Raw genomic sequence first — 20,848 nt, forward strand, 5'->3', positions numbered from 1 at the left:
TGGGAAAGGGAAGGGAGGAGGGGGTGCAGGGGGTTAGAATCATCATACTGGGGAGGTAAGAGGATCTTGAGAGCTGCAGGAAGGAAAGCACACAGCCACGTAAGAGTTGAGGAAGTCTGGGCCCAGGGGCCCCCTCTCCCAGTTGGGTCTGGGGTAGTAGCAAAGATGAAATGTAGATTTTAGTAAGTGGTAAATCAAGAGTATCGGAGGAACGTGGGAGTTTGGGACTGTTTTGGGAGTGTGGGAGCAGCTATTGGGCTGCTTAGGCATACTAACAATAAGGCTGCACGTATGTTTTATTCAAGAATCCACAACAAGGCAGAAGCAGGCGGATATCTGAGTTCGAGGCCAGCCGGGTCTACAGAGTGAGTTCCAGGACAGCCAGGGCTACACAGAGAAACCCTGTCTCGAAAACCTTTAAAAAAAAGAAGAAGAAGAAGAAAAAAGAAAGAAAGAAAGAAAGAATCCACAGCAGTGGGGCGGAAACGAGAAGCACGTCTCCTCAGAGGAAATTAGAGCGATCTACAGACTATCGCTACACCATGGCTTTACATCATAACATTCCTGCTCTACAACTTTCTGCAGCACCCTGTGGACCATAGACCAAGCCCTCCAATGACTGCATACTACTTCCAGCTGACCTCTCCACCCAGCCAGCTCTGCTGTTCCCTCAGTCTCATTGCTGCAGAAAATCCAATAGCCATGAGTCCAGACCAGGCTCAACTGTGGTGCTAACTGACAAGTAGATTCCAAAGTGGATGTGGTGTGATTTGTGCAACAATTTGGGGGTGGAATCACATGCTGGAGACCAGGCAGGAATAACGAGTAAGACCCTAAGCTAAAAATAAATAAAGAGCAAAAAGATTACTGGGCCACTCAGAGCCACCGGCCACAAGATGAGAGCCCCAGACAATCTGCTGATAACTTTGGTCCCTGATGGTACAATCCACAGGCCATGGCTGCTCTTGATCAAAATACGAAGGTGCCCAGGAGCCATCAGTCTTGGAAGCTGCTGTGCATGCAGGCTGAGATGGATCCAAAATAGATGCCTTTTGTTGGGAGTACAGATCTGTTGGGGTCACCAACCATCACAACTGGGTGTCAGGGACTTGTATCTAAGCCGACCTTGTCTACAACTCAGCCCCAATGAGAGACCAAGGTCCCTCAGGATCTGGTGGTCATCGTGATCTTAACTCTAAAACAGTACGGCTAAGAACAGAAAGAATTAACGGGGTGAGCTCCAGGAACGGTGGGCAATTATGGGCAAGGGGCATGGGACCTTGATTCCTGTTCTGGGGCACCCAACGGCCTCAGAAGGCAAGAGGAGAAGGAGGACGAAAGAAGGAGAGAGTGGTGAGTAGATGGATGGAGACACAGACAGATGAACACTGGAGCCCCCAGCAGCACCGAACTCATAGTCCAATATCCCAGGAAGCCCTTGTTGGCTGCAACTGGCCCCGGAAGGCTTCCGGCACGTGCCAAAAAATGGAGCAGGCGCTAGGATGGCCACCAGGGGGCCAGCCGACGGTTCTAAGTACCCGTCCCGTCGGTGAGTCGGTGAGGAAGCATCCGAGCACGGAGCTGGGTTGCAGAGGACTGGCCGAGGAACCTGGACTAGGCCACGGCGTGACAAAAGCGTGTCCAGCGGGGCCAGCAGAAGCCGCGCAGGGGTTTCAGGTGAACTGAGGTGTGGGGTGCGGCACAGGGGAGAGGACTAAGTGGCGCTAGGGTGCTGCCCCTCCTCCATGGTTCAGGCTCATTCCCCTCCCCCACTAAGGGCTAGCTCGTAGGTTAGGGAGCATCCACATTTCTCTCCCCGTCGGTTTTGCACGCGTTTGTCCCTTTGTACGGGGCCAGTTCATTGGGTAGGTTCGAGGTTTATCCCACCCAAGTTCCTGAGCTGGCCAATTGCAGAAAGTGTCACAGCGCGCTATGTTCAGGGGATCGTCACCGTACTGCGACGATTCCCAGGATATTTAGGCCTCAGTGAACTTTGCTCCCGGGACTCGAGCCTTGAGCCCAAGGATACCTCCAGAGCCTATGCCCGGGAAGGTGCCCTCCGAACATCCGGATGACCCTTGGAAATCTATGCTTCCTTCTCTTCACACGACTCTCTGAATGTGTCCTCGAGTGGACGCACTTATCCCGAAGAGGAGTTTGCAGACGCTCCCTCGAGTCTAGGACGCGGCCCCTTTAAGAGTGCGGCCGTTCAGGGCACCGCCTGCTTGGACAGGCGCCTCGAGCCGGGCCTCCCTAGGCGGTTGCGGGCAACAGGAGCGCGGCAGTCTAGTGCGGGCTGCGGGAAGCTGGTGTTTAAGTAGACAGCGTAGGCCACCCGGCAGGAGCGACGAGACGCTGAGCAGGCGTGCGGCGGGCAGCCCAGCTCAGGCTCCGCCCCGCCCCGCCCGCTGGGGTCCTGCGCTCCGGGCTGCGCGCGGCGGGCGCGGAGGGAAGTCCCGAGACAAAGGAGCGCCGCCGCCTCTGCCGCCGCGACGGTCCGGGCCGCGGTCGCCCAGGTGAGCCGCCACCGGCCTGCGCGCGCAGTCCGATCCTCGCCCCGAGTCGCCACCGTTCCCAGTGAGCTTCCGGGAGGCGTCGAGCGGAGCCACGGCGGCCTCTTCTCGCTCTTGGCTTCCTCCCGCCTCCGAGTCTCGGCCTTCGGGGCACTAGGGCCCAGCCGCTGTGCCACGGGCGAATGCAGGGTTGGGAGCAGGGCCCACTGCCCCCCTACTCTTGGGGTACTGAGTTCCGTCGACCCCGCAACAGATAATCTGGGCTTCCCAGTAGCTCCCAGACAGGTTCTGGGCGGCGCTGGGCTCCCGAGTTAGGCGAGCGGGAGTACAGGAAGGCCGTGGGCACTGGGCCGTGTCGCGGCCTATAAGCACCCGGAGTCACAGCAGAAGGCTTGTCTTGCTTCGTTCGTTGATGAGGCGCTAGGCTTGTAGTTTGGGTTTTTGTGGGAGTCTTGTGCATATTCTCTGCCTCACTGTCTTTTATTCTTACGGAACTGTGGTTTTAGTGGAACAGTTACCTGCCTGGATAGCAGAAAAACGGGCATCGAAGGAGAATTTGTTTTGATTTTAAAGGTATTTAGGCTATGAGTGATTGCAGTCCTGCCCTCCTCTGGCTGTCTCTGCCACTGAAAACTTAAGAAACAGCGTGGTACACTTAGTGAAGGATCCTTAGGGCCTACAGTGTGCATTTGAGTAGAAGAGCCCGCTTAGCCCTATCCAAGCCAGCCGTAGTGCCTGGTACCCATGTTTCCTCTGCCGAGGTGGGCAGAGATAGCAACCTTGCACAGGCTCTCTGACCAGTGTCGTCAGACAAATACTTCACACTGCAGGAATCCTGGGGTGGTAAGAAGACCCATCCCTGTATGTCCTGCCTGTCTCTAGTAGTGGGGATTGTGTTTTGGGTTTTTCTTCGAAGGTTCCCCCCATCCCCGTCTTTGTATCACAAAACTCGAGTTCGTGAAGTGGCTGTTACCTGGGAAGGCAAGTTGTATTTAAGTGGCTTTTGGAGTGCTCGTGGGAGCAGCAAGCAGCACTGTCCCAAGGATCAGGTTTTTGCCTTGATCGTTGCTAGTGTGTCCCTAGGGTTCCTTTTCCTTGACTGTGGGGTAAAAGGCCTTTAAGAGTTCTGGTAAGAGCCATCTCTCACTTCCCCTCCCTGTTTTTGAGACAGCATCTCTTGTAGCCAAGGCTAACCTTGGACTCTTGGTGGTCCCCCTGGTTCAGTCTTAACACTGAGTGTACAGGCACGAGCCATCACTTGAGTTAGCTTCTCGGTTGTTCTCACTTAGGATAACTGCAGGTGGATGCTAGGATAGAGTCTTTGGGCACATGACTTTCTCTCGAGGTCAGTTGTGGCTGTTCCAACAGCTTTGTGTAGCACAGTATCCAGGCTTCTTTCTCGGGGCACTGGCCCAGGGTCCAGAGACCTGGTTGGAAACCCTGCCCAGACTTGCTTGGGATTTTCTGCCAACTGATTGGCTGAGTGAGGATAGCAGCTCCTTCACAACCTACCCTCAGTTGGAGAAGCTAGAGTGCTTGTGCCCTTAAGCCCGAGGACAAGGTTGGGCCTGTGCATTGGGAAGTTGAAAAGAGGGGCCCACCAGAAGTGAAGCCTAGGCCTCTGTGCCCTGCTCCAGCCATTGACGTCCTCTGGTCTGTCCCCCATGCCCTTCTAACCAGACAGCTCAGAGCTAGCCTTTCCCTGCCATGTCCCAGTGTAACCTGGGCGTTGTTGGAGCTTGCTCTTATCAACAGCCCCTGTGGCCAACAAACTGCCTTTCCCGCTAAAATGAGTGCCACCTGGGTCCTAAGTTGCCTAAGAAATGACTATTGAGGCAGGTGTTAGGGTTTTGTGGCAGAACCTTGGTAGTTGTGCTTGTTCCTGGATAGGCTCTACTCCTGTGCTGGGGAAAGACAGTTGGGTTTGGGCTGGCCTGTTTTGGACTCGAGGTCTGTAAGAGAAGAGCCTTGCCTTTAATTTGTGCACTTTGTGCTTTGGGACTGGAGCTTGTGGAACATAGGTGCTGTCGGTTGTGATTTATAAAAAAGGACTCAGGATATGTTTGATAGAGCCAGGTATGCTTAAAAGGAATGCCAACACTGTCAAGGCTTGTCCTGGTGGCTTGTGCTTTTTTTTTTATTCTTTATTTTAAAAATATTTTTTATGTGTACAGTTGTTTTATCTGGATATTTGTATGTGTCAGGTCCCCTGAAACTGGAGTTACAGGCAATCGCTGCCATGTGGGTGCTGGGAATTGAACCCAGGTCCTCTGGAAGAGCATCTAGTACTTTTAATTGCTGAGCCATCTTGCCAGTCCCAGCTTTTGCTTCTGAAAGAGTTTCTTCATGTTGGCTTAGATTGTACAAGATATTAAAAAATGCTGATACGGGGTGTTTGTCTTATAGTGACCTCACCCCCTGAAATGTTTCCTGAACTCTGGGCTCCTGGGTTCTGGGCTCCTGGGTGATGCTGCCACCTCTGATGGCAGTTCCATCCCTTCCCTACTTGTGGACTTGTACAGTCATCAAAAACAGTGTAGGGTGCTGTGGTGCATGATTGTCAAGGCCAGCCTGGTCTACATAGTGTGTCTCTGGCCAGCTGTGACCATATGGTGAGACTGTCTCCAAAAATAAAGGAAAGGAAAAAAAAGGAAGAAGTGGTGTGGAAGCCAGATGTAGTGGCTCCCAATACCAGGAGCTGGCCAGGAGGATTGTTGTGAGTTGGGGGCTAGCCTGGGCTATGTCGCAAGACTCTGATCTCAAAACAAGCCACCTATGACTTCAGTGCAGGGCTTTAGATTGTTTTGACCCAATGGGTTTGTCTGTTCAGGTAATGCCAAAGAACAGCTGCATACAGATAGAGATGTATATCCAGTCAGTCCACCTGTAGCACAGGGATTATGGCCTGGGCAGCTGTGTAAGGTCTAGAGGCCCTGTCTGGGTCAAGAATGGGCAGCCTGAGCTAAATCTAAGAAGCAGGAATTCTAAGGTCTGGTTGAGGCCTATCTGAAGCTGTAATAGGAGTATAGTCTAGCAAGAATCTTGGTCTTGTCCAGAGGTGGTTGAAGTTTCTGCCTCAGAGTGAAGACTGAGCCGAAAACAAGAGATGAGGGTAATGCTAGTTCAACTGGGGGATTTTACCCACAAGCCCAATAGAAGCCTGAAGCTGAGGTCAGATAGGGAACCTCTGAGAAGTAGCTCAGTCTAAAATACCCATTGCCTTGCTAGATTCTTACTCACGGGGTCGTGTCCCTAGGATTCACACACCCCAAAGTCCCAGTGCTCTGTATATTTGGGGGGCTCTTAGTACTGTTTCATGTAATTTTTTTTTTAAGATTTATTTTTATTAATTTGAGCATACTGTAGCTGTCTTCAGACACACCAGAAGAGAGCATCAGATCTCACCACAGATGGTTGTGAGCCACCATGTGGTTGCTGGGAATTAAACTCTGGAAGAGCAGTCAGTGCTCTTAACCCCTGAGCTAGCTCTCCAGCCCCTCATGTGATTTTTTTTTTTTAACGTAGTATTAAAAAGGATATAGAGGTTTAAAAAAAAAAAAAAACAAGCAGGTGGTAGCCAGGTTGGAGTCACACACAGTCAAAGCAACAGGCTGTGGGCCTAGGTGGAGGCGCTCCTTCACCCATGCTGAGTGGAACCCAAGGGCCTTGTCCAAGTGTACCAAGATGGTCTCTGGCAGAAGTTACTGGCCTGACCTGGATCTTGCCCTCCTCCTTCCCCCAGGGTCATAGGGCAGATCTCTGAACTGTGAGCTGATAAGCTGTGGGCTGATAGTCTGACCTCTTGGGGTAGTCAGCCTGTGGAAGTTTCCCCTATGGTGCAGGTTTTTCTCACTAGCGCATTTGGGAGTAGTGATAGTCCTCCCATCGGGCCTGATTGATTCTAAGCTGAGATCTCAGGGCCTTTGTTCCTGAACCATCCTCTAACTCCCAGGCTAGCTCTACCTTTATGGTGTTTTATATGGTGTTGTAGTGAACTAGTGAGCCACATCCTAGCCTCAGATGATTGTGTGCGGTAGCTGCAAGGCCCTGCCTGTCCTGAGAGTTTGACTGTGGAGTGGGTGGGTGCCAAGTCTCTCCAGAGACGCTCAGTGCCTGCCAGGGAGGTGACAGCCTTTGTATAGGCTCTTCTCACTGTGCCTTCCAGCAGTTGAGTTTGTGAAGCTCAAAAGAGAACAGTGGTGCTCTACCTGCCTACCTGGAGGTATTCTCAGAGCCAGTTGAGGGGTGTAATGCTAGCACTTGCTCCAAGGGCAGCTTGCCGGGCTGGACTCCAGCCTCGTTTACCTGCTTCTTGGTAACAGCCCTCTCTGGCTGGGGTGGGAGGTGACTTAGAGGAGATGTGTGCTTTACCTAACCCTCCCTCTGTGGATTCTGTTCCAGGGACTTTGAATATGTCGGGGATTGCCCTCAGCCGACTTGCGCAGGAAAGGAAAGCTTGGAGGAAGGACCACCCTTTTGTAAGGAGCATTCTGTGTCTGCCACAAGGAGGGGCTTTCTGAGGGGTTGGTGTTCTCAGCTTGTGGCCACTGCTGAGAGCCAAGCTTGTCTGAGCTGGTTTGTTTGTGACTTCTTTCTCAGGGCTTTGTGGCTGTCCCAACAAAGAACCCTGATGGCACGATGAACCTGATGAACTGGGAGTGCGCTATCCCTGGGAAGAAGGGGGTAAGGGCTGCCACTGGCTTTGCACCTAACTTAATTTGAGAGCAGAACTACGAGAAGGGACCTGAGTTCGCAGATTTGTGACCACAGCTAGCTTACCAGGTCACAGCTCTCCCTGGGATAAGGAGTAGCCTGTGGTGGTAAGGAGGCTTGGACTCTGGCCAATCATTGGATCGGTGAACAGCCCTGGGGTGAGGAGCAGGTGAAGGTTGCTGGCTACAAAGTGGTAAGCCCCGATGGCAAAGTGCCCATGGAAAAACACAGGCTGTGTTTCTTTACACACATCGGCCTCCATGCAGCCAGTTGTCTACCTTTGTCCAGCACATGTGAGAGGGAGCATCTCCTATAACTTAGGCATTGTCCAAACCTGGGCCTCCAGGTTCAGCTTAGTGTCTGAGCAAAAATGTAGTTTGGGTTCATCTGTACAAGACTCTGTTGCAGAGTGTGGGGCGAGTCCCTGACATATGCCAAGGGTGTTCTTGTCTCTCAAGTCTTGTTGGGGCATTTGCACCATAGTGCTTCAGTCGCGTGAAGTCGGGGTGGGGAAATGGTCTGGTTGGGGAGTAGTGCCCTTTCTCTACCTTGATAGGACCCAAGGTGCTGGCTTGAATAATACAGGTAGAAGCAGCTGAGCCCAGCTTCTGTTTGCTCAGCTTTTTGGTGTTCTTAGGTACCAAAGAGCTGTGGGCCCTAAGTCTTCCCCTGCTTGTGTTAAAGCCAGCTTCTGCCTCCATCTTATCTGAGGAGGAGGGTTCTTGTCTAGCTCCTCATAGGCACAATGGGGATCTTCTTTGGTCCTGGGGGACAGTAATGGCGTAGGGCAGTTAGAGAAAAGACCCAACAGACCCAGGTTTCAGAAAACTTCTCCTGGGCTTACCTTGGCGAGTGAGTCACAGGTCTAACCTTGGTTCCCTCCCCACAGACTCCGTGGGAAGGAGGTTTGTTCAAGCTACGGATGCTTTTCAAAGATGATTATCCGTCCTCACCACCAAAATGTAAGTTGTGCAAAGGGCCAGCAGTCCACTTCCCAGCGCCACACTTTGGGAGTCATGTCTATGGATGCTCGGCTTAGCAGGCAGGGGTCAGTGCTGGGTAAAGTCAGTACTGATCAATTGGCTTGGATGCCAAGTCCCAGCCAATCACGATGGACTACACGTGGCAGAGGGAGAGTTGTGTCAGGCTTAAGCTCCTGGGTGCTTTTGTGCCCACAGGTGCCATGGGGGAGTAGGAGAACAAGAGTCTGCAAGTTCCCACTAGATTAGGTGAGTGGTTAGCATATATCAGGCGCTGAGTTCAGTTCAAAGCACTAAAGGAGAGAGAAGAGTCACACTCATTCCCGTCTGTTGTGTTCTGTTGGGTGCCCAGCATCCATCCCAGTGAGACGTTGTGCCTGTGGCCTTCAGACCTGTGGGTCAGAAGAGAAGGCTGAACTGACCTCAGTGCAGCTCAGCAGAACTTGCTTGGGGGTTCAGTGCCCACCACCATTCTGCCCAGGGTAAGGCCAGGTCTGAGCTGGTTTGTAAGTGAGATGTCGCCTGCTGCAGGGTCCCCTAGGGATACTTAAATATAGCTTATCGTGAACCTCTGGATGGAGTCTTGCCTGCTGTCTGGGATTTCCTTGTCTGTCTGAGGTTTTTTGCCATACTGTTATTAGTTCTTTTAAGGGGTACATAGCTAAGGTTGAGACAGACGGTTGTTGGTCTCGTTGCTGTCATGTGCTTCTGGAATTCTGAGCAAATACAACGAGACAAGAAGTCTCTCAAAATTGGCTAGGAAAACCAAGCTGCAACTGCTTACGAGAAAAAAAGTGACCATGAAAAATTGGTCACAGCCTGTGGAGATGTGAACACTGGGCTGTTCGTAGTTGCAGCATGGAGGGAAGTCTTGTGCTCTGGAGACCATGGGCATTCCTGAAAGCCTGAGGGAGCCTCAGCCATTATGTGGGAAGACGATGATCCTAGCTAGTCTGCAAGTGCCACAGGGTGTCCCAGTCAATCAAGCAAGATCTAAAGTGTGTGTGGAGGTGCAAAGGCCAGGGGCAGTCGGTTAGGATCCTCAAGATCCAAATGGAGACCCAGGATAAACCATTGTCATCAACCAGTTACCAAGACATGGTTAGATGTGGGGTTTGTGCAAAGACAGGCAAGCCGACTGAAGCAGAATGGATAGTCCAGAAAAGCCATGCCCATTCACAGCCAGATACGTGATGAAACTGCTAGATGTTGCTGGTGGCTGTGGGGATCTCCTTTGCCATAGCTCAGCCAAGTGAGTGAGGAACAGGGCAGCTTGGAGGAGGCTCCACAGGTTTTCTGATCTTGGGGTGGAAGGCATTCTTTCTTTGTCAGGGAAGTACAAGAGGTGTTGGCCTCAGGGTTTGGCTGTCTGTGTGACCATGGAGTCAAGTCAGTCTTAGAAGACACCAGCTAGTGAGAGAAATGCAGCTGAGCAGAGGGCGCCATTTCTCAGGTTCTTCTGGGTTGCCAAGGAGGAGGGCTGAGGGTGCCAAGAGCTGGACAGCAGAAACTCTTGGGCACTTGCTGTGGTATGTGAAGGCTATTTCTCTGTCACCAGTATAGCTGATCTGTAGATCTAACCAGTAGAAATGTCCCCACATGTTCACAAAGACAAGGCAGGAACACCATGGAAGCCTGGTTGGTGATACCAGAAGTCAGAGTTGGTGCAGGTGTGTATTAGTAGCAGCCTGGGAAATAAAGAGAGTAAAGGGAAACAAGATTAGCTTATAAACCCCCAGACAGCAAAATAGTGGGCTCCTTAATGTCTGATCCATGCAGCCAAAGCAGCTTCCACTGCTGACTGAGGCTAAAGCATGGAGAGGCTGATGGGCCAGCTGAGTCATGCAAGTCATCACTGGTAGATGGAAACATGGTTGGCAAGTAAAATTAAACTTGTGTTTGCAAAGTACACGTTAAAGGTGAGCCCAGAATTGGGAAAGGATGAGTAAAGGACCCCAAGATAAGGCAAGCTTTAAAGCAGAAGTGTTGGCTCTGGATTAGAGTACTAGCTGCTCTTCTGGTGGACCAGGGTTGGATTCTAACATCCCATGACAGCTCACAACTAGCTACAGCTCCTGTCCAAGGGAATTTGACACCCTTTTCTGGCTTCCATGGGCTCTGGACACTTCATGATCCACAAACATACATGCAGGTACAATATCTACATGCATTAGAAACAGAAAAAAAGATGTATTCGAGTTGATGTGAAACAAGTTTTCCTGTGTAGCCCTGGTTATCCTGGAACTTGCTCTACAGACCAGGCTGGCCTCAAACTCAAGAGATCTGCCTGCCTCTGGGATCAGGTGCTGGGATCAAAGGTGTGTCCCATCACCCCTCAGTGGTTTTTTTTTGTTTTGTTTTGTTTTTTTTAAAGATTTATTTATTTTATTTATGAGTACACTGTAGCTGTCTTCAGACACATCAGAAGAGGGCATCAAATCTCATTACAGATGGTTGTGAGCCACCATGTGGTTGCTGAGATTTGAACTCAGGACCTCTGGAAGAGCAGTCAGTGCTCTTAACCGCTGAGCCATCTCTCCAGCCCACCCCTCAGTGGTTTTAAAAAAAATTTAAGATGGCTGCTAGAAGTGCCTCTGTGGAGATGGGGAACAGGAGCCCTGGAGGCCTGGCCCAGTTGTGAGACAGTTGAGCTGGAGGAACTGATGACATTAGTTCGGGGTTTGTTTTGTTTTGTTTTTGTTTTTTTCGTGACAGGGTTTCTCTGTGTAGCCCTGGCTGTCCTGGAACTCACTCTGTAGACCAGGCTGGCCTCGAACTCAGAAATCCGCCTGCCTCTGCCTTCCAAGTGCTGGGATTAAAGGCGTGTGCCACCACTGCCTGGCTTAGTTTAGGGTCTTGACACCCACAGTGACTCCATTTACATGTCGTTGTGCCCAGGCACAAGTTCCCCTCAAGTCCTTCCTCACAGCTCTGCTTGGAGAGGCATGTAGTGACCCACAGCCATTCTGTCTTCACAGAGACATTGTGCAGAACAGTTAGGGAGTTTTCTGTGAGCTTTTAACCTTAATGCTGGTCTTCAGTCTTTGTCTCGTTCTTATTAGCATTTTTGTGAGGCTTTGGATTGAACCCAGAGCCTCACAGATTTGAGGCAGGTGCTCCATTGCTCAGCTTTGCTCACACCTTGCTTTTGTTATTTAAAGCTCGGGGACAGTGAGGGTTAACAAAATGGGGGAGCATCTTTTATCCCACCAGAGTTCAAGGCAGGACAGCCAGGGGTACATAGAGAGACCCACTTTTAAAAAACCAAAGAAAAAAAGGAAAGAAGGAACAAATACTCATTCCCTCCCCAGAGAAGCAGTAGTTGTAAGTCTCCATACACGTCCTTGGAATTGAGCCCAGCTCCTCTGGAAGCACAGTTAGTGTTCCTAACCTCTGAGCCCTGTATCCAACCCCACCTCACCCCTGTTTTGTTGTTGTTGTTGTTTGTTTTTTAAACAAGATTTCACTAAGATGCCTATACTGGCCTTCCACTTGGTCTTCTTGCCTAGCCTAGAGTAGTTGGTATATATGTACTACTACAGCTGCTCAACCCAAGCCTTATGTACACCAGGGAGGTGCGCTGCTACAGAGCTACCCCCAGACCCCTTCATTTGTTAAAAAACAAAGCAGGCTGCCTTTATTTAGGCTTGCACTTTTTGGGACATGCATGTTTGAAAATAAAGAGAAAGTAGTTTGCCTCGATCAAAGTGAGGCACATTCTCAAGCAGCAAGTGGAATAGGAACTGAGTGGAGCAGATTCTTCTACTATTGTAAAGAAATGTGGTATACTTGAAGCCTGTTTAATGAAGTGGTCTACACACTGAAAAGGTCTTTGGGGCATGTATTCTGGCCTCTTTCCTCTTGCTATGGACATGAGAGAAGAGTATAGGCTCAGCTCCCCTGGTTCCTGGCATGGTCTCTTCTGGCTGCTCCAGGTTCCTCAAGGCAGAGTTTTCTGCTGTATCCAGGCTTAGCTCCTCAGGAGGGAAAGGTGTGTTCTCCTCTTTCTGGCCCCTCTGCTATTGAGTTTCTGAGTTGGTTTCTTTTAAAGGCACTCTGGTGTCAGGAAGAAGCACAGGGGCAGCACGGGATGGGGACAGCACCTGCTTCCAGAAGCATTCCTTTCTCTCCCTGTCCTCCAGGTAAATTCGAGCCTCCACTGTTTCATCCAAACGTGTATCCTTCTGGCACAGTGTGCCTGTCCATCCTGGAAGAAGACAAGGACTGGAGGCCAGCTATCACGATCAAACAGGTATGGAGTGGCAGCTGGCTACCCTGCTATGGGTTTGTCCAGTAGCCAAGGCTGTTTTTCATGCCCCACAACATGCCCCCATCAATGTAAGCTGATTGTTTTTGTTCTCTTACAGATCTTATTAGGAATACAAGAACTTCTAAATGAACCAAATATTCAAGACCCAGCTCAAGCAGAGGCCTACACAATTTACTGGTTAGTAGCAACTGCCAGCTGGCTAACCTTCCTTCCCTGAAAGTGAAGACTGGCCGCCTGTCAGATTAGGACTCTGGGGTTTGATAGCTGAGGGAGGCCCTGGGGAAGAGGCTCAAACTCCCCCTGGGTGGCATCATCACAAGAGCCACCAAGAAACTGCATGTCTGACCTGTCAGCAACAGAACCTTGTGTACAAGGTGCTTACTCAGAGCAAGGTCAGGGGCCCACGGTATGGTGGTAGGTATAGAACAGGAGATACAGGAGATACTGATCAACTGTTTGGAGTGATTTGTGGTAGGTGTATAAAGAGTTGTGGCCCATTGCATCATAACACAGGCCTGCTGGTGGAGTGCTCTTGGCTCTTTCTGTATCTACTGAAGGAGAATAACCTCATACAATCAGTTAGAATTTGAATGACACTTGAACCAGTTCTATAGGCAGTGAGGAAAACACTTAAAATAGAGATCCTACATGTGTGCGCATATACACACACTCTTATACTCCATCCTTGCTGGCTGTGAGGATCCTGCTGATCTAGGCAAGGACTGAAGTTACTGTGGCTGCAATTCCTAAGATTAGTCTTACTCTAGGGACCTTGACCCCATAGTTCTCCCTGTGTCTCAGGCACCAACCTCCTACTCACCCCAATGGGAATAGAGCAGAGGTCTTCTGAGCAGAGTCCCAAGCATCTCCATCTTAGTCTGTGGCCATGGGAAGGCCTGTCACCCCACCAGGTCTGCTCTTTCCAAGAACTATGCAGGACAGGAAGGAGCAGGTACACTGTATCTTCAAGGAAGGAACCAGAAGAAAGTTGAGTACATGTCCAACCTTGACACTTGTGTGCTGCCCTCTCTGGTGGCCAAGGGAGGCCTGTCTAGCATCCCTGGGAATGTAGCTTACACCCATTGGTGCATTGCCTGTTGTATACTGACCACCTGTTCTCCGGGCTCTTCTGGGCCCGACCCTTGTGTAAGATGCTGTGGCAGGCCCCACCAGTGTTCTGTTATGCTGGCTGCTGGTGCTGGCCTGCACGCCTCCTAGCGGAGTGGCCTCACACAGGGAGTGTGCAGCTCATGAAGCAGTGTACTCCTGCTGGGCCCTTGGAGCCTCTCATTGTGCTGGTGCTTAACAGCGCACTTGCACTCTGGCCTAGACCGAGCTCTGTTCACAGTTGGCCTTAGGATTTGGTTCCCAGCTAGCTAACGTGGGCTCTGTTCTTCCAGTACTTATTGCAGCTCTCGGTGCTGGGGTTTCTCTCCCACATCATCTGGATTCCTGTCGATGGCTTGTTTTGTGTGTGTTTTCACCATATATGTAGAAGCTTCATGTCCCTCGTTCCTGAGTGCCTTGCTGTCACATCCTTGCTTAGTGAATACTAGTACTCCTGGTTGAGGGCTGTGCTGCTGGGCTGCTGTCCTCATGGTAATGTCAGTCCCCTCCCAGAACTAGCATGTGCGTCTAAGTGTTATGTCCTCCCTGCTTGGGTCCTGGTACTGGACCTTTCTGGGGTGACCTTGGCACAAGAACCTGTCATTTGCACCTTGACCACTCTGTCTTTAAACTCTGAGGCCAGACAACTTGGGCTCGAGCTTACTCTAGGGTCAGTCAACACGATCACTGACGTGTTGCAACTCATGCTATGAATGAGACCCCTAAGAACTGCTGTTCTAAGTAGCTCAGCCTGGAAATGTCTTCTTGCTCCCGTGGTTCTTAAGGTCACATTGTTCCCTTATACCAGTTTTCTGTTCCATACACAGTACAGACTAGCCTAGGTCTGAAGTCTCAACAGTAGGTCCATGCCTTCCATATTAAAGCCCACAGATGCTCTTAGCTGTTTTCAGAACTGAGCAAAGCCTAGTCCCAGTGGGCTGTTCTCCGCCTGATGGCACTGTCTCACACTTACTTGTTCATAGCTGATTAAGACCAGACTTCCTGAACTTGCTAAGTGGAGATAGACACTTGTGTTCCCAGCTGTACTGAGAGGCTGTGTGTTCGAGTTTGCTGCTGACCTGGCTTCCCAGCAGTGGATCCATCAGGCTGCACTTACTAGTCAGTAGTGGGAGTGTAGTGGAGCACAATTGCACTCCAGCCTGGGCAGCAAAATGCTCGGTATAGCACAGGTAGTGACATTGCAGGAAGCCGAGGCCACTCTATTCCATGTGGTTGTCTAGATTCTGTCCCTGAGGTTGAGGTGGACACAGAACCTCTCAGTTTAGGTTGCTGCCCCTCCCTGTCACAGGGCTACCTGGTATAACCAACTAATTTGCTTCCCTGCTCCTGGGCAGACGCTAAGTGGGTTCTCTTTCCATCTCAGGAAGCAGGTCATGTTGACACCCTATCTAACTCTTTTCTCCTTTTGACCTCCTCAGCCAAAACAGAGTGGAATATGAGAAAAGGGTTCGAGCACAAGCGAAGAAGTTTGCCCCCTCATAAGCAGCGGCCTGGGCTCCATGACGAGGAAGGGATTGGCATGGCAAGAACTTGTTTACAACCTTTTGCAGATCTAAGTCGCTCTGTACAGTTACTAGTCGCCTGGGAGGGTTGAGCGGGCACCATTTTCCATTTCCGCCACTGGCATATACAGTCTCAATTCGCTGAATTGCCCCAGTTTTTCATACAGGGTCTCTTCCTTCAGTCTTTTGTATTTTTGATTGTTAAGTAAAACTTGCTTTTATTTTAATATTGATGTCAGTATTTCAACTGCTGTAAAATGATAAACTTTTGTACTTGGTAACCCCCCTAGGAGTGTCGCGCTCGGATGCAGGCATGCTTCCCACTGAGCTCTGGCCTCCAGCTGGCTGTATGACAGAACCACACTGTCCCTCCTTCCCCACCCTCGTCCTTCTCAGAAACCTGGGCTGTTGCTTATGAGCCTCAGATCCAAAGTTGGCCAGCATCTCCATTCTGCACCACTTCCTTTGTGTTTATATGGCGTTTTGTCTGTGTTGCTGTTTAGAGTAAATAAACTGTTTGTATAAAGGTTTTTGTTGCATTATCATCATTAAAATGTGAGGAGGTGCCTCAGTATGTCTGGCCCTCCTTACATGGCTGCAGCCCTTGCCAGGCACCAAGGCTGAGCCCCAGGACCAGCACCTAGGAGGTCTCACAGCTTCTGCTAGGGATATGCCCAGGCCCCCTGCAGCTCCATCTTCATTTGGTTCTTTGTAAATAGGACTGTGTACAGAGATGTGTTCTGTTCTCCCCACCTGGGTCTTTGGGCCTTAAGGTACCAGGCAGCATTGAGATCCTCATGAAATTGGAATCCACATCCAGCCTTCGTAAGCCCAGCAAGGTGAAAGACTGGCTGATCCAGACCAAGGCTGAGGCCAGATGAGAGCCAAGGACACACTGGCCTGCATTGATCTCCCTGCCTGTTAGCTATACAGTGGGCCCCAGTGTGGCCTGAATGCTCTAGCTTCAGGCCTTTCGATGCCCTGCCCTTGCACCTGGAAGAGGCAACCCTGCCACCAGCCCAGGCAAACAGCGGGTCCTTCCTCTAGAGCACCTGAGCACACAGCTCCTGCACCTCCTGGCCTGCATTCAACCCTACCCTACAGCCCAGGAGACCAGCCTGGTGTGGCCTCGGCACAGGATGACCTCAGGTACTACCGTCCACATACTCTGCTTGCTGGAGCTGGGCTGGGTGAAGCTGCTCTTGGCAGTGGCCTGCCTGGGCTGGGTCTATGATCTTGGGGCTTACAGAACACAGGGAGGTGCAGTGGACATAGGCAGTGATCAGTCTCCGTTAGACTTGTTCCTGAGGCCCCCTGGAAGACCCTTGAAATGGAAATCAGGCACCAGTGGCTCAAGTTCAGGGACCAATCAAGGGGGTGGCCAGGTCTGCAGCCAGGAGTCTTCACTCTGGAATTGGAGGGACTTTGTGCTCACACAGCTGGGTGGCACCTGTATGGACTGGGTTGCCAGTGCCTTGTGGGTATGTTCAGCCACGAGTATAGTCGGGAGCTGAGTTTGGATGGACAGTCGCAGCTAATGGCACAAGGCCTCACCCGGGGAGTTCAGGCTGGTGTGTGTGTGTAGCCTGCTCTCAGAATGTCTTATTTTGTAACAACTGACTACATTTAGTAATAGGTACACATGTATATGGTTAATATATGGAAATTCAATATATTTTATAGTTAAAGTATTCTAAAGTAACTGATGTTTCTAGCAAACTGTAGTGACCCCAGCTATGAAGTGTTCCTTTTGTACCACAGTCCTTGGATTACCAGAGATGTGAATCTTGTAACATGAGAATGTGGTCTGTGACCATCCTGTGTTAAGATGGTGGGGAGGACGGTATCCCAGCATGAAGCCTCATTGGTAAGGAATTGTGGGCAACAGATTAACCACTGTATCTATAAATCCTCTAATTAAAACATTTCCACAAACTGCAGCCCTCGGGTTGTGTCCTTTGCTTCCTCCCTGCCTCCTAGGCTCTCCCAGTCCTAATGAGGGCTCTCCTATGCCCATTATCCATCTGCCCCCATTATCATACTCTTAGGATCTTGCCAGCATCTCCCCAAGCCTAGTAAAGTCAAGTCTTCTTAGGAACCTGGTTCCTGGATGGGGCTTCTTAGTGGGGGGACATCAAAGAGTGTGCTCCTTGGGGAGTCTGTTGGAGGTGGGGCTGTAGCTGGAAAGATGGCAGAGGAACAGGGTTTGGTTCCCAGCACCTATGTCAAGCGATTCTCTAACTGCCTGTAACTCAAGCTCCGAAGGCCCCAGTGCCCTCTTTTGGCCTTCACAGGCACCCACCCAGACAAAGTTTTTTTTTTTTTAAAGTCTTTGACTAGCTCCAGGGATGCTAAGTCAGAACTGGCCATGCCCATTGGGATTTCATGGGTTGCAAAAAGCTGATTCTCAAGCAGCTCCCGGGAGCCTGGGCCTTGTGCTCTGTCCATGGACACGCCATGGCCTTTGTCTTATTGCTGTGATGAAACACCATCAATTAGGCAGAAAACTAACACTTCCATATCACTGTTCATCATCCAAGGATGGCAGGACAGGAATTCAAACAGGACAGGAACCTGCCTGCCTGCTCAGGCCAGATGCAGGCAGATGCAGAGGCCATGGAGTTGTGCTACTTACTGGATTGCTCAGCCCTACTTATAGAACCCAGGACCACCTGCCCATGGTGACCCAATTCACAATGAGCTGGGCCCTTATCTAACAATCACTAATTAAGAAAATGCCTCACAGACTTGCTGGTAGCCTGATCTTAAGGCATTTTCTGATTGAGTTTCTCTCCCCTCCCAATGACTTTAGCTTATGTCAAGTTGACATAAAACTATACAGCACAACCTTGCATCTACCAAGATCCACTGGGGCGTGGCCAGCTAGAAGACCTAGCCACTGCTCCTGATGGTTTGGAGCTTATTGGTTCCCTTGGCCTTTCCAGACCATCCAGCCACAGGCCACAGAGGAAGCCCAAGAATACCTTGGCAATTCAGCAAAGTGCCCAGTGGCATCTGGATATGGTAAATCATTTTGAGGTTGTCAGGGCCCAGTACCGACTTGGACCTCCTGGAACTGTTTGAACCAGTTCCAACAGGGAGGATTCAAGAAATGTTGGGTTTAGGGAACTTGTCCCACCTGACCCTGACAATGAGTGGTGGGGGCATTCAGTAGCTCTTGAGTGTTAGAGGCTTCCAGATACTGTTAGTGACTGAGGAGTCATTGGGCCTGGTGGAGGCCCTGACCTAGGGAAGTTGTGTCCCTGGCCCAGCCTGAAGGCCATACCTGAACTCATGCATGAAAAACCATCTGGGTTTGTCCGTCTGGGCCCCTGCCTGCCCAGGCCAGATCATATGGGCCCTCATCCCAGGATACCCCCTCATAAGAAAGTTCTCACCCCTCTAAGGATTCCTGTCTCTGGAAGGGGCTGGTCTCGAGATGAGAGGAGGAGGAAGGTGCCTCCAAAACCAGGTTTTGCAGAAGATGATTAGCACATATGAAGCCCATTGCACAGTGTGTGTTGTCTCCACTTGACCTTTGACCATAGCAATGACCATTAAGGAAAACAGGCCCTGGCACACTACCCCTCACTGGACAGATGTGTTCCCCAGCAGGCCTTCCAGAACCTCGAAGATGGACTCAGACCCACCAAATAGCCTTTGTGTTGCTTTTGGCCATGCCCTATCCAGGACCTGCTTCTTTTGCCTCCTCTCCAGCCTGGTCCCACAAAAATGAGCACAGGAAAGAGCAATATCCCTTGGTGGGAGAATGCTAGCCTAGCCTGCCTCCCACCCTGCGTCAGTCCTTAAACCAAAAAAACAACCGGCTCATTATCAACCTTTGGGCTAATGATCTGACTTGGTAGAGTGCTTGCTTGCCTAGCATGCACAAGGGCCCCACACCTGCTTAAAACCAAGAATCACCGGTGGCATATGCCTGTAATTCCAGCACTTTTAAGAGGTGGAGGCAGAAAGATAAGAAAATTAAAGTTAACCATGGCCACCTAGCAAGTTTGAGGTTTGATGCCAACCTGAGCTACATGAAAATCTGGGTTTTTCTTTGTTTTGGTTTTGAGGGGAGAAAAAAAACAAAAACAACAACAACAAAAACCTCACATGCAGTAGCACCCAGACCTGAGCTGGCTCCAGGTGCCTGGACACTGGCTGCAGAAAGGTCACAAAATACTTGGTGCAAACTGCATGCAGTTCAAGGACCAGCTTGTCAGGCAAGCTATCCTGAGCCATGTCTACCCCTGAAGCCACTTTTTCAGCTGGTGAATGGATTCTGGCAGGCCTCAGGGGAAAATTGAACTCTAACCAAAGCCCTTGGTCACCCTATGAGCCCTCACTGGCCCTCAGTGCAGGCTGAGCTCAGGAACTAAGGTTCGCCACAGTCTCTGGGGTCAATCATCATCCCCCTATTACAGACGGGGAGGGGGGGTTGCAGGGGGGTGGAGGCAAAGGCTCTGAGACAAGGAGAAGGTGCACAGTGCATCTGAGCCATGACAGCCTTAGGATTAGTCAGAGGATGAGTCACCAATGGGTTGTCATTCACACACACACACACACACACACACACACACACACACACACACACTAAAGGTCTGTGGAGGGAAGAACCCAGGGAAGACAAGACTGACTCCTGGGAGCTGGGTTTTGAATTTGTGACTCAAAGCCTCTCTGTGTTTGGGTCTCAGATTCCTATCAAAGATAGGAGCTAATCTTACCCAACCCAGTCTCAGACGCTGGAGCCCCTGCAGTGGGGCTCCCCCCACTTCCTGTTTACTGCAGCCTCTAGCTCATCCTTTTACCCCAAAGCCATTACCATCACCATGGCAACCAGTCTCTCTCTCTCTCTCTCTCTCTCTCTCTCTCTCTCTCTCTCTCTCTCTCTCTCTTTCTTTCTCTGTGTGTGTGTGTTCCAACAGGTTGGCAAAACCTGACACAAGACTATACTAGTGGATACATCAACTCCAGATTCTGGGAGGGGGATTGGCTGTTTCACTGCAACCCCTGTCCCTTCTATAGCAGGACAGTGTGGGGCACAGAATCCAGGACCCTTCCCTTGCTCATCTGATATCCTGGTCCTGATAATGATTTTATCTTTTATCCCTTTTGCTTGTCAGGGCTGTGCCAAGCCGGTGGTTGACTGAAAACTGAGCATTCTGCAGGACAATATTCTGTTCTGTCTCCTGACTTCAGTGATGGGCGTAGGACTTGACATACATGTGAGGGCGTAGGACTTGACACACAATGTGAATTGGGATATAGACAGGTGGCCTCACCTGTATGCTCCCTGGTATGAAGGACTAGGGCCAGGCTGTTGTCCCTCAGATGTTTCCTCTCCAATTCCTGGTAATGAGGAACACTGTCCCCTGCCCAGGCCCCTTTTAGAAGCCTGTTTCCGCGTTGTCTCCCCAGCAGAGATGGTCTTTGCTACAGTCTAAAGTGAAGATTTTCAGGCCTGCTTTCCTGATCCTCACACTGGTTGGAGTCCTTCCCATAAGAATGACACCTTTGAGCCAGTCAGTAGTGGGGAATGCCTTTAAATCCGGCAGAAGCAGGTGACTCTCTGAGTTCAAGGCCAGCCTGGTCTACAGAGAGCTTCAGGACAGCCAGGGCTACACAGAAATGAAAAACCAAGCCAAACAAACAAAGAATGAGACCTTTGGTGTAAACTCTAAAGTGGATCTACCTAGAAGCAAAGTGCCCACCAGTGGTATCCCACTGAAGTCGGTGTTG

The 20,848-nt window shown here is 50.6% G+C and overlaps 1 protein-coding gene across 2 annotated transcripts; it reads left to right on the forward strand.

The window, feature by feature from the left end:
• Positions 1–1,552: 1,552 nt before the first annotated feature.
• Positions 1,553–17,046, forward strand: Ube2i (ubiquitin conjugating enzyme E2 I). 2 transcript variants are annotated; one of them, XM_028760816.1, is made up of 7 exons: positions 1,553–1,677; positions 6,915–6,991; positions 7,113–7,196; positions 8,116–8,188; positions 12,349–12,458; positions 12,574–12,653; positions 15,023–17,046. In XM_028760816.1, exons 2-7 carry the CDS (start codon positions 6,926–6,928, stop codon positions 15,084–15,086), a joined length of 477 nt encoding a protein of 158 aa, XP_028616649.1. In that variant the 5' UTR covers positions 1,553–1,677; positions 6,915–6,925; the 3' UTR covers positions 15,087–17,046. The 2 variants fall into 2 exon arrangements, with proteins under 2 accessions (XP_028616649.1, XP_028616646.1); XM_028760813.1 differs by lacking the exon at positions 1,553–1,677 and adding an exon at positions 2,452–2,516.
• The last annotated feature ends 3,802 nt before the right edge of the window (positions 17,047–20,848 follow it).

Source organism: Grammomys surdaster, unplaced genomic scaffold (assembly GCF_004785775.1).
Source record: "Grammomys surdaster isolate TR1022 unplaced genomic scaffold, NIH_TR_1.0 126612, whole genome shotgun sequence".
NCBI lineage: Eukaryota > Metazoa > Chordata > Mammalia > Rodentia > Muridae > Grammomys > Grammomys surdaster.

What these genes read in the sequence shown, in the direction of transcription:
- Ube2i (XM_028760816.1), top strand. Translation starts at nt 6,926, where the DNA reads ATGTCGGGGATTGCCCTCAGCCGACTTGCGCAGGAAAGGAAAGCTTGG. An exon ending in GGAGGAAGGACCACCCTTTT is followed by an intron (nt 6,992 to 7,112) that starts GTAAGGAGCATT and finishes CTTCTTTCTCAG; the next exon opens with GGCTTTGTGGCTGTCCCAAC. An exon ending in GAGGCCTACACAATTTACTG is followed by an intron (nt 12,654 to 15,022) that starts GTTAGTAGCAAC and finishes TGACCTCCTCAG; the next exon opens with CCAAAACAGAGTGGAATATG.